General features: G+C 36.6%; 2 protein-coding genes across 2 annotated transcripts; both read right to left on the bottom strand.

The window, feature by feature from the left end:
- Positions 1–1,288: 1,288 nt before the first annotated feature.
- Positions 1,289–2,143, bottom strand: LOC143534290 (uncharacterized). Its single transcript, XM_077028808.1, has 2 exons — positions 2,128–2,143; positions 1,289–1,917 (listed from the first exon to the last, which is right to left on the bottom strand). Exons 1-2 carry the CDS (start codon positions 2,141–2,143, stop codon positions 1,289–1,291), a joined length of 645 nt encoding a protein of 214 aa, XP_076884923.1.
- A 7,813-nt stretch (positions 2,144–9,956) lies between these two features.
- On the bottom strand, positions 9,957–11,478 carry LOC143534284 (NDR1/HIN1-like protein 13). The gene has a single exon (XM_077028803.1). It carries the CDS (start codon positions 11,053–11,055, stop codon positions 10,267–10,269), a length of 789 nt encoding a protein of 262 aa, XP_076884918.1. The 5' UTR covers positions 11,056–11,478; the 3' UTR covers positions 9,957–10,266.
- Positions 11,479–12,410: the final 932 nt, after the last annotated feature.

Raw genomic sequence — 12,410 nt, 5'->3', positions numbered from 1 at the left:
ATTTATCAAAAACTTCACTTTTCTGTTTTAGAAAATAAGTCCATGTCATGCGAGTACAATCATCGACAAAGAGGATAAAATAACGAAAGTATTGTCCTCCACTAATTTTTGTCGGACCCTATACCTCTGAATGAATAAGTGAAAAAGGTAAACTCACTTTTGTGTTATTTGGTTTAAAAGTATGTCTATGGCTTTTAGCCAAGACACAAGTTTCACAACTTAATGTTTTGTTGACTAGAAAAAGTTTTGGAAATAAAATATGCAAATAACTAATAGATGGATGTCCCAATCTCCTATGCCATAACCAGGCTTCTCTATCTGTAGTTCCATGAGCCAAAAACACAGTACCATGTTGAGTCACTTCTTACGCATAGTATAATCCTTGACGTTCAGTGCCACGCCCAATAATCGCTCCCATCCTGATATCCTGTAAGATACAGAAGGTGGGGTTCATTAAAACTGTGCAATTTAGTTCTTTTGTCACGTGACTGTTGGACAACAATTTATGTGACAATGAAGGAATGTAAAGACAGTTTGACAGTTTTAAAGTTGGCGATATTTCAATAGTCCCCCCTTCCTTTACAGGAATTATTCCCCCATTGGCGGTTTTTATGTAGCTAATTTTAGGTTTATAATTTGAAATAATGTCAGATAGTTCAAAAGTCATGGTGTCAGTTGCACCACAGTCAAAAATCCATGATTTATTTAAATTTTCACATTTTCCGGCCATATTAACTTCTCCCATGGTTTTATTTTCAATCTTTTTGTAAATATCGTTATATCTATGGGATTCAGAGGGAAAATCCGTAAACTTTTTGCCCGTATCAGAAAAAACGGATTCTTCTAAATTATTGTTGAAAGGGTCTGATTTTTTAAAAGGTTTATCGAACATAACATGTTTTTTGTGTTAATTATTAATGGCTTTTTCAGGGGGGTAATCAAGCAATTTTCTAACAATGGGGTTTATGAAACTAGGGTTACAAATACATGGGTTTGAGAAAAAACTCTCAAACCCGTTACCTCTGTTGCAATCAATCTGATCGGCAGCTTCTTCTATAGTTGATGCCATTCCACCAAAGGAGCCACTTCTGTCTCCATTAGAGCGTTGGTCGCCACCGGTGTAGGTAGCCTTCGAGTTGTCCATAGCGCCCGCCGCCTTTTCCTTGTCTTTATCTCCCATTTTGTGGCCATCGTTCCACCACTCGGGGAATCCAACGAGCTTAAAGCATTGCTCTTTTGTGTGTTTTGTCATCCCGCAATGACTGCACTTCAATTATGACTTATCAACCTAGGATGATGACCCAATAGGCTTCCACCCATGTTCTGACCTGTGATGCCCCTTTGTTGCTAGCCCTAATCCTTTGGTGTTGTTCTGTTTATATGCAATCAGACCAGATGCCACCCCTTGTGTTTCACTTGAGATTCCTCCTAAAATGTTTTGATGAACACTCTCTTTTCTTACTGCTGCATATGCTCCTTCGGCTGAAGGAAGAGGATCCCATCTTAGGATTTCTCTTTTAATTGGATCGTACTTACGATCTAGAGCATTCAAGAACTGAAACAAATTTTGTTCATCTCTGATTTTGTTATATGTTGTGATCTCAGTGGCACACTTCATTGGATTGGGGTCACGCCTATCGATTTCTCCCCATATCCCCCGCATTACAATCCAAAAATCTTCTAAAGGCATACCATTTTGTTTGAATTCATTGGCTTTAACATGGAGATCGAATGTTTGGAGCTTGTCTTTGCCGCTGCTGTAGGTAACAACTAGAGCATCCCACAACGATCTTGCTGTAAGGTACTCGGTTAAATTACTAGCAATGGCGGGTTCAATATTTTGAATAAGCCACAAGAACAAGACAAGATCGTCTTGTTCCCACTGGTCATATTTATCATCAGTTGGTTCGGGTGGATCTGTGGTCAAATGGTTCAATTAAAGTTTTGATTTCCCGCCTATGGCGACTCGTATCATCCGAGCCCACAAGGCGTAGTTATGGCTATTTAGTTTCAGGCTAATTTTAAGGTTATCAGAAAGATTTTGTTTGGGGTTTTGGGTTTGAGAATTGAGGCCATTCTTGAGAAGATTGACTATTTGAATGGAAAGGTTATCATGGTTCGAGGTACCATCTGTGTCGGACATGGTAGCTTGCTGCTGTGATGTTTGAATAATCAAGAGGTAGATGATGAGCAGTAAGATCCTAGGACCTATAACATTGCTTTGATACCATAATTCAAAATGGTACAGGGGAATTCTTGATTATTATTCACTGTGTATTTTGTAAAGATACAAAAGTACAATATATTGACTTTAAAATAAACAAGGGTTTAACTTTTAACAAGGAAACATAAATAAAAAAGGAATGTACAATCACTTGATTGTATCCCAACGGTACAGTATACATGCTGTCAATAGTCGTTGATATCTATTTTTATGGGGAAATGATGGAGACTAATTTCTTGCAATATTCTTGAGTATTTTGTTTAATTTTCTAACATTTATTTCTTGTATTCGGTGTTTATTTGTATGAACAAGATGCATTATTTTGGTGATTGAATGAAATTAATGAGTTGCTTAAATATTGTCACTTTAATAGTGTCTTGTGTTATTAAGCAATCTGTTGCACCCCGGCATGTTCCGTCGCCTTTGGTCGGGGTGTGACACCCGCTTTTTCCACCCGCGCGCGGTACGCAATGGGGATTTTTGGAGTCCATCACCTATCGCAATGGACCAATGTCAGATGAACAATATTTTAATCCCATCTCGTATCACGATGGGAGTCTTCATCAACAGAAAAATGTCTCATGCCTCGTTTCACATTCAAGTCTTCCCGGGTCTTCATCCTGTGCCTCAACAGGTCCAAATTAACTACTTTAAACACTTGTGCCATGAAATGCAATATACACGTATGAAGGATAGAAGTTCACACAATAAATGATTAAAACTAGAAAATAGATGAACTAAAATCTATACAAACATACCAACCATCATTTAACCAATGCCACAGCTGCATTTATGAATATGATGAATCGGATATGTAAACCGTATCTTGATAAATATAAATTGTAATCGTTTTTATAGACGATATACTTATTTATTCCAAAACTAGTTATGATCATGCCAAACATCTTCATACACTGACACTATTAAGAAAAGAGAAGCTTTATGCTAAGTTCTCAAAGTGTAAATTTTGGTTACAAGAAGTACAATTCCTAGGTCACTTGATTAACCACGAAGGTATTCATGTGGATCTTGTCAAGATTGAAGCTATCCCCAAATGGAAAATTCCTAAAACTCCTACAAAAATTCGAAATTTCTTAGGATTAGCAGGATATTATAGACGCTTCATTCAAAATTATTCCCGAATAGCAGTTCCGTTAACAAAGTTAACATGTAAAAATGTTAGGTTTGAATGGTGGCCCAAGCAAGAAAAGGCTTTTATAACTTTGAAGCAAAAGTTAACAAATGCCCAGATACTTGCATTACCAGAAGTAACTAAATATTTTACAGTTTGTTGTGATGCTTCCAAATCAAGATTGGGGATTAATGCAACGTGAAAAAGTTATTGCTTACGCATCCAGACAACTAAAGATACATGAAGAGAACTACACAACACATGACATGGAATTAGGAGCAATAATTTTTCCCTAAAGATCTGGAGACATTATCTTTATGGCAGTAAGTTAACTGTATTCACTTATCATAAAAGTTTAAAATATATTTTTGGGCAAAAGTAGCTCAACACGAGACAAAGACGTTGGATGGAAATTTTAGCGATTATGATTGTGAAATCCAGTATCGTGAAGGTAAATATAATGTAGTAGCTGATGCATTAAGTAAAAAAGAGCATAAAAAACCTAAATGAGTACGAGCTCTAAGGTTAGATTTTCAGATCAATTTAATTGATGAACTGAAGAATGCTTAGAGATAAGCAATGGAAGAAAATAAAATGGTTTATGAGAAAAGAAATGGTACCATTGATCTACTTGAAAAAGAGAATGATGAAATTCTCCGAATAGGGAACAAAATCTGCGTACCAATCATCGCGCCTGAGCCGTGCGCGTGCACGTCGGGCAAAGTGTGATGGGCGCAATGTGGCGCTTTGATGTCGCACCCTGCACTTGAGAACCACCTTAGTGTTTTTGAAAATTTGTTCCTTCGCGCTATGCGAAGAAATGAACTCATATTCTTTCGCGCTACGCGAAGTCTTATAATTATCCAGAAACTCTTTTGTCTTTCGTAACAGTGAGACATTTCCTGCCATGTGGCATAGCTAGGGCTGACTCGACAACCCTATATTAGCGCAAAGTGATTGATGGTGTTGGTTCATGCTACGCAAACTGACCCGGTTTCAACAATAAATAGGTTGGGTCCGGGCTTCATTCTCTCGTCCCACATTTTCTCTCTCCCTCTCTCTCAAATTTTCTTATATTTAGAAGTTGGTATAATACCCCGAGTAGTCGTAACGATACCCTCTCCTATCGATAGAAACTTTTATACACGAATTCAAAAGCTCTGCCTTTACAAGGTAAGACATTGTGTCATCGTGTGAAGTTTCTAATCTCGTGATTTTCGTTATAATTATTGGGTTTATACTAATTTAAATATGCTACATTGTGTTTAACCTAGGTGTTTAATACCGAGAAGCGTTCGTTTATTATAAACTTACAAGGTGATACATTCGAGTCTTTGTACAACTCACATTTGCGTGAGACAACTGGTTTTCTAATACTGTCATGATCATTTTTAAAACATATTCAACTTATGACAGATAATCCAAATACTTTCAAATATAATTTCAAAGGATTTTAAAGTACATTATAGTGATTTTATAGATTTACGGGATGATTACTACTTGTACTGTAGGGTTTTGTATACAATGTTTGCCTACTAGGCTATTACACGTTACTTATTGGACAAGTGTTAGCCGATAAGTAATATCACCACAGTCACTAAAACAGTCGAGTGGCAAGTACCTTTCAGTAATTTGTAAGCATGCAGATGTAAAAACATCTTGATGTTGTAACTGTAAAATGTGTCATTTACATGTGAATGCTCTCACCAGTATTTTCTGTTGATCAAATATTTTTAAACATGTTTCAGGTGACTTGTTAGAGACAAAGAAATGATGCATGCGTGCTTTCAGCTTAAATAAGTGGTCTGTCACCAGAATAATGAAACGTGTTTTGCAAATTAGGGTTTATCCCTATAAAACTTATGTTTGTATAAAAATGGGTTTTATTCATAGTTTATGAAATAAGAATCATGGCGTTTTTATAACTGATCATTTTTCCTAACTACGGTCCTGATGAAATATTCCGCTGCAAATTTTCTTTTAATAAACACCGATACCATCACTCAATTTACATGGCTCCCATCCCGGGGTATAGGGATCGGGGCTGTGACCTAAGCTATCAATATCGGCGATATATCGGTGCTATATCACCGATATATCGGTTCTCGGCCCCAGCAGCGTATCGGTCCAAAATATCAGTTTTAATATTGGAGCCGATATTATCGCCGATAAGTACCGATATATCGGCGATATTTTACTTTGTGTGCATCAGCCATCTCACCGTTTATATCGGTTGGGCCTGTTATGCACGCTTTTAAAGCCCATATATATCATATTAAGTTATTAACCCCTAAAATCCTAAATATGAAGACCCAACCCAGCTCACCTAATTAATTAGGTTGGATGTCACACAGTCACATAAAGCAGCCGACCAGAAAGGCAAAAACATCAAGCCAAAATTCATTCCACACAACCCTATTCCCCTAATTCAACGTTGACGACCCAAAAGCCTCAAAAATCCGGCACATAGAAACCAAATCGGCCCTCTAAATTGGTACATTTATGTTTTATAATTTCATAAATATGAACTTAGATGGTGAACTTGAAATAGATACTTAAGTTATGTTAGATTATTTATTACTTATTAATTATGTTATATGTTAGATTGTTAAACATAAGTGTTTTACAGGTTTAATAATGCAGTAACACTAACTCACTAACTAACACAAGCATAAACAGAAGCATAAAGCCATAAATAGATTTACTGATGTGTTAGATTTTGCCATACTTAATTAGTCAATTAAAGTATTTAGAAAAAACTAATGAAGTTCATCACGTTTTGCACTTTACAGATTTAATAATGATGGATGGTACAACTCCAGTTCCATCTTCACAAGCATCTACACCCGCTAATACAATGTCATCTGATGCTAACACCGCCCCAAAATCTTTAAGTAGAGATATGGCATGGGAATGTGGTGAGTGTAGAGATCCCTTTTTGAAAAGACAGTGCGTCTGGTGCGAACTTTGTGGTCACTCAATGAGTGGAGGAATCACACGACTAACGCAACATCTTACTCATACCGGAGGACAAGTCAAAGGTTGTTCGAAAGTGACTCCGGATATCCAAAAGAGAGTCATGTTATCAATTAAAGAAAACGAAAGGATACAACTAGAAAAGAAAAGAATTATGGAGATTCTTAGACAAAACTCGGTTAATCTTGCCGATGATGATGAGGAAGATGAAGATGATGTACAAGAAGTAAATCATCCTTCAAGGAAAAAGAAATGTTTGGGTGCTAGCAACATGCGAGGTTCTATTGATAGCATATTAAAGACTGGTCTTGGAAAAACAAAACAAAGTACATTGGATAGAAACAATCCAATAAAAGAGAAGTTAAAGATTGAAGCTTGGGATAAATTTGCATTTTGGGCTTCGGTTTATTTACCCTTTAATGTTGTACGGGACGAATCCTTCCCCATTATGATCAATGCCATTGGAGAATATGGAAGAGGTATTTAAAAGAGATCAAGATTTGTTATTTATTAATTGATTATTATTTAATTTTTATACTTATTGATTTATATTAGGTATGCCACCTCCATCTTATCATAATATGCGTGTCACATTGTTGGAGAGACGTCTAAAAGAAACCAGAAAGTTTGTGGATTCTTTCCAGCCACATTGGGAACAATATGGGTGTAGCATTATGCCCGATTTTTGGACGGATGGAAAAGGAAGATGTTTGATAAACTTTTAGTCAATTTTCCCCTTGGAACGGTATATTTGAAATCAATTGATGCATCAGAGCATGTGAAGAATGCTCAATTAATCGTGGAGATGATAAATGATGTGATAGAAGATGTCGGGGAGGCGAATATTGTGCAGGTAGTTTTACTTTTCTAGTTTTCTAAATATGTCATAATCTATTATTTGCTATGTTTACTTTGTGTCCTTTTTATTAATTAAATTCTTGTTATTTCTTATAGTTCATTACTGATAACGGGTCAAACTTTAAAGCTGCTAGAAAAATTTTAGAAGACCAACACCCTAAGATGTTTTGGACGTACTCCTTGTGCAACACATTGTGTGGACCTTATGATTCAAGATATTGGTGAGAAAATACCTACGATAAAGAGTAGGGCTGTGCAACGGTTCAGAACCGCGAGAACCGAACCGGAACCGGAACCGAAAATGAGTGAAAAATAGAACCGAAACCGGAACCTATTATAGTAAACCGGTTCGGTTCGAGAACCACTAAAGCCGGTTCTCGCTAAGAGGTTCTGGCTAGAACCGGTTCGATCATTTATTTATCAAATGAGTTATGCAAACTTTGTAAATTGCAAAACAAGTTTATACAATTGTATGTCTTCTTTCAAGGTAAAACTAATTTAGATTACAACATGAACATTTGTTATTAAAACCTAAATGTTGAGGTTAAATAAATCATTAACAACGATAGATTAATGGAAGATCATATCATTTTATATTAAATTACCTTAATAGCTTAAATCAAAATTGATCATGGTTGCTAGTTCTTGAACGTAAAAAAAGAAGATTTGAATTAAAAATTGATTGAATGGGTGCCGGTTCATAAGTTACTCTATAAAATATGGGGATTGGTAAATTTATTTAAAACGTTTTGAATGTTCCGGTTTTTCGGTTCCAAGTCTAGAACCGCCGGTTTTACCCGGAACCGAACCGGGAAACGTTTAATGCAAATTCTAAGAACCGAGAACCGAACCGGTACACACACTAGCGGTTCTAAGGCACCGGTTCGGTTCCGGTTCCTCGGTTCTGAACCGTTTTTTGCTCACCCCTAATAAAGAGTACGCTTGTTGATGCAAGAGCAATTGTGGTTTACATTTACAACCATGGAAGGATTATCAATCTGATGAGAAAATTGATGAAAAACAAAGAGCTACATAGGGCTTGTGTAACTAGGTTTGCAACCCAATTTTATACCACTCAGAGTATCCAGGAGAATCGACATCATATTCAAGTATTGTTTGTTTCTCAAGAATGGAGGAAAAGTGACTTTTCAAAGAAGCCAGGTGGAAAGAAAGTCAAGCGAATAGTTGCAAAAACTGAATTTTGGGACAACATACACCTAGCTTGTCAAGTGCTAGCTCTTTTGGTGGATGTGGTAAGATTGGTTGATACGGAAGAGAAGCCAAGTATGGGTTACATCTATGATGCAATAAATAGAGCTAAGGAGCAAATCAAGAAAAATGTGAACGATGAAAGACTTGTCACTAAAACTTTGAGTATGATTCAAACAAGATGGTCAGACCAAATGTATCACCCGTTGCATGCATGTATTGATTATTGAACTTTATATTTATTAGTTTTTCAAATTCAATTATTATAATCATTTAATTTTAATTTTGTTCACCTTTTAGCTGGATATTACTTGAACCAAATATTGTAAAAGTAGGTCTACAAGGCCGAGTACTCCCTGAGTACTCGCTACAAGGCATGACACCGAGGCGAGTTTCTTTAACTCAGTCAAACTTGTAGTGTTTCACGTTATGAACGCAATTGGATTGCATTTGACAATGTAAGTTCTTAGACTTTTTCTACCATATACTTTTATAACTAATATTAGATTTAACTTATATACTTGACTTCATTAAGTAATTTTTTATTCTTTATTTATTTATGTTCAGTTACACACAAAGAAAAGAAATGTCATACACAAAAAAACTTAATGACTTTGTATACGTCCAATACAACAAAAGGTTACAAAGGCGCTTTAGTTCATTGCTATCCAACAAATCTTTGGATCCTATTTTGTTGAGGACGTAGAGGAAAATGATGATTAGGTTATACCAACAGAGGAAGAGCTTCAAGAGTTTGTTGATGGTGGAGATGGTCTTCGTTGGTCGAATGCACGAGAGCCAATGGGAGGAAATGAAGAAGTTGGAGTAGGTACTAGGAGCAAAAGAGAGCGCTATACAGATGATGATACAATTGAAGTGGAAGATCTTGATGAACAATTGGAATCCTTGGTTGATGTCGGCTCGGAGGAAGATTTCGTTTCTTATGATTAGATTTTTAGATCATGTTTTGAACTTTAATTATTATCACTTTTGAGATTGATTGGATATTTGGATCATGTTTTGAACCTTAATTATTGACACTTTTCAAGTTTTGATGTTAATATTAAGTATTAATATTATGAATGTTTTAATGTGTTATATATATATATATATATATATATATATAACTGATATATCACCGCGGAAAACGATATATCATGTATTGCTCCTTGACCGATATCTGATATTTTTCCGTATTAACTGCACAGGCTGTGACACAAACATCTTTACCAAGCCATTATCAGTGCATAAATTTACATATTTACGTACGCTCCAAACTACGGGTCATTCCCCTTCCTCGGCTTGGTGTGTGTGTGTGTGGTGGTGGGGGGGGGGGGGGGGGGTTATCAGACGCAATGCAATATTGCAATTTGACAAATGATAGATGCATTGTTATGTAATTATGGGTTAAATATATAACAGTGTCTCTTGTATACACCCTAACTAAAATTATTAATCATCACATGTACACCATCATTTACACACTTAAAAATTGAATTTATACATATGTAGGCATATACATCATATGTTTGTGTATTGTGTGTAACTAGGTATGGCCGTATTGGCAATTGTATTGACAAACAAATTGTAAAATGCATTGCATGTGTTTATCCATAGAAACTAGTGATATATAAAAACTGAATTTGCAACACTATGGAGAACTCATTACACAAACTCTTACATTCTTTTGCATGCAACCCTAATTTACATTACAGTACACAAGCTCTTACCATTCTTTTGCATGCAATCCTAACTTAACTAGAGTTATGAGTAGGGGAATAAAAAGATACATGATTTTAAGCCAAAACCAAACCCTTTCCACCACAAGACCTATCATACGTACGTTTGGTAGGATACCTAGATTAAGCTAGCTAGTTGAATAATCACAGTCTTGAGACAAAATCCGTACCCGATTGATCAACCTTTTAACCTTAACGTTGCATGCGATCGACAACATTTTGCTCTTAACCGGAAACACCCCAACCTTGAACCTCAATGGAACGTTAAACCCTAACAACAGTTTAATAGCCGTGTGAGAGGTACCATTCATGCTCTTCTGTATCACCTTAGGTAACGTCTTCCCCGAACCACTAACGAGCTTTAATTTCGTGTACTCTGAACTATCCGTGTCCTGTTTAGACGTTGGAAACTCGCCTTTGGCTAGAGGTTTATAATCTCTATACGATAATGAAGTCTTGCCACCCTTTTCAAATAAAACAACCGCGTGATTGTTGGCGTTTTTGGACCTTAACGTGAAGTCGAACTCGTGTTGCTTTCGATTGCCCTTGCCTTTTGTAGCAACATGCATGCTATGAACGCGAAAAGTGGGGTCTGATTTACCGGCAACGGCTAAGCAAATCCCTGTTATGAAACCGATAACTAGGAGCAATATTAGAGCAGACAATAATATGCAATTTACCGAAAACATAGATTTGGTTTGTGGGACGGCAGTGCGCTTTTGTTCGGCGAATATTGCGTTCTCCGGAGGCGGGACACGATAGATTTGGTCCTTAGGGACTTGGATAACATAGGTTTCGTTATGCTCGTGGTCATGAGATGTGTCGTTAATGAGATCCTCGTACTCGTCATCATCGTCGGATGAGTTGGGTTTGGGATGGACGTTGCCGGTGGAAGAATACTCCCGCCCCTCCTGCATGATAGACCGAGGAGCGGAATGCGAAGGGTGCAAGATGGCAGGTTGAGACAGCAGTGGCGGTGGTGGTGGACGGAAATGGTGTTTTCCGATGAGGGCCGGGAGCTGAGGAGGATATGATGATCAGTTTAACATTTGGAATATGAGAGGGTGAGCAAAAACTGAGGGATTTGTTGGTGAAATGTGTTTACATCAATCGTTTTGCATCCGAGATTAGAAATGTGGATTACATCCTCAAATCATATTTAATTTAACCAACAATATTGTCTCAAGATTTGATTTATTTAAAAGGTTGTTTTGTACAAATTAACATTAATATTATACTCAAATTAACAAAAACAAATTTCTCCATGTTATGATATATATGCCTTTGTTAATTTTAGTGACAATATAGAAGTTGTGGATTAAATTAGGATTTATTGGTAGACAATAATATATACAGCACGGCAAGTGATGGTCGGGTAAAAGTAGCGTGTTTCATTATATTAATTGTTTAGTTTTAGTTCAAATATTGTGTGAACATTGGTACTTCAATCGTGTTTATGTGTTTCAGGTTATCGGACGTTAAGGATGCTTATCGGGATGATTTACGAACTTGGAACGAAGACTTAGAAGAGCATAATTAATCGGCACGCTTTTCTATGCAGAAAACAAGAATAAAAAAATCCTTGTTAAACGTCCCCTTCGCGAGACACGAAGAGACCAGGAGGAGCTGCTTCGCATGACGCGAAGCAACCCAAAAAGAATCCCGACTAATTTGTTCTTCGCGCGACGCGAAGGACCACCTCAGGACCAGTTCGAGCGACACGAACCAACATCAGACGGGAAAATTAAAACTAACTTTAATATAATCAGTTTTCAACCCCCATTCTGGATATCCTTCATTCCAGCAATTGGAGAGAAGCCCTAGGCGATTTTACACCATCCAGAACTTCGGTTCGTCAGCACATCACATGTTTTCATCCTTTCATCAGATAAGCTAATCTTTCGTAATACTGATGTCAGGCTAAAACCATTGTATTCGCTTTAGGCTATGGTTTTGTGTAAACTAACTTTGATTAGATTCTATGAGTTTTAATGATTACGAACATGATTGAGTTTTGTTATTTGATCTTGTTTGATTTATCACTTGATTGTTTAAACAGTTTGTGTTTTTAATTATTTAACATTGCATCACTTATCAGGTTGTGTTCGTCAACAATTAGAGTTAGCTCTTGTGTCATTGAACTAATAACATGTGGAGACCCATTACTTACCCCTACTAGTATAGGTATTTAAGTGAATTAAAATACTTGGTTTTTATTAGAGCACATCTACATCAACAAGTTTACAAACAATGCATCAACGTTTATCTAAAA

This window comes from Bidens hawaiensis, unplaced genomic scaffold (genome assembly GCF_021521415.1).
Source record: "Bidens hawaiensis isolate Kalapana, Puna unplaced genomic scaffold, B.hawaiensis_p1.1 tig00010126_1, whole genome shotgun sequence".
Lineage (NCBI taxonomy): Eukaryota > Viridiplantae > Streptophyta > Magnoliopsida > Asterales > Asteraceae > Bidens > Bidens hawaiensis.
This window is presented reverse-complemented; position numbering and strand designations above follow the sequence as displayed.

What these genes read in the sequence shown, in the direction of transcription:
- LOC143534284 (XM_077028803.1), bottom strand. Translation starts at nt 11,055, where the DNA reads ATGCAGGAGGGGCGGGAGTATTCTTCCACCGGCAACGTCCATCCCAAA.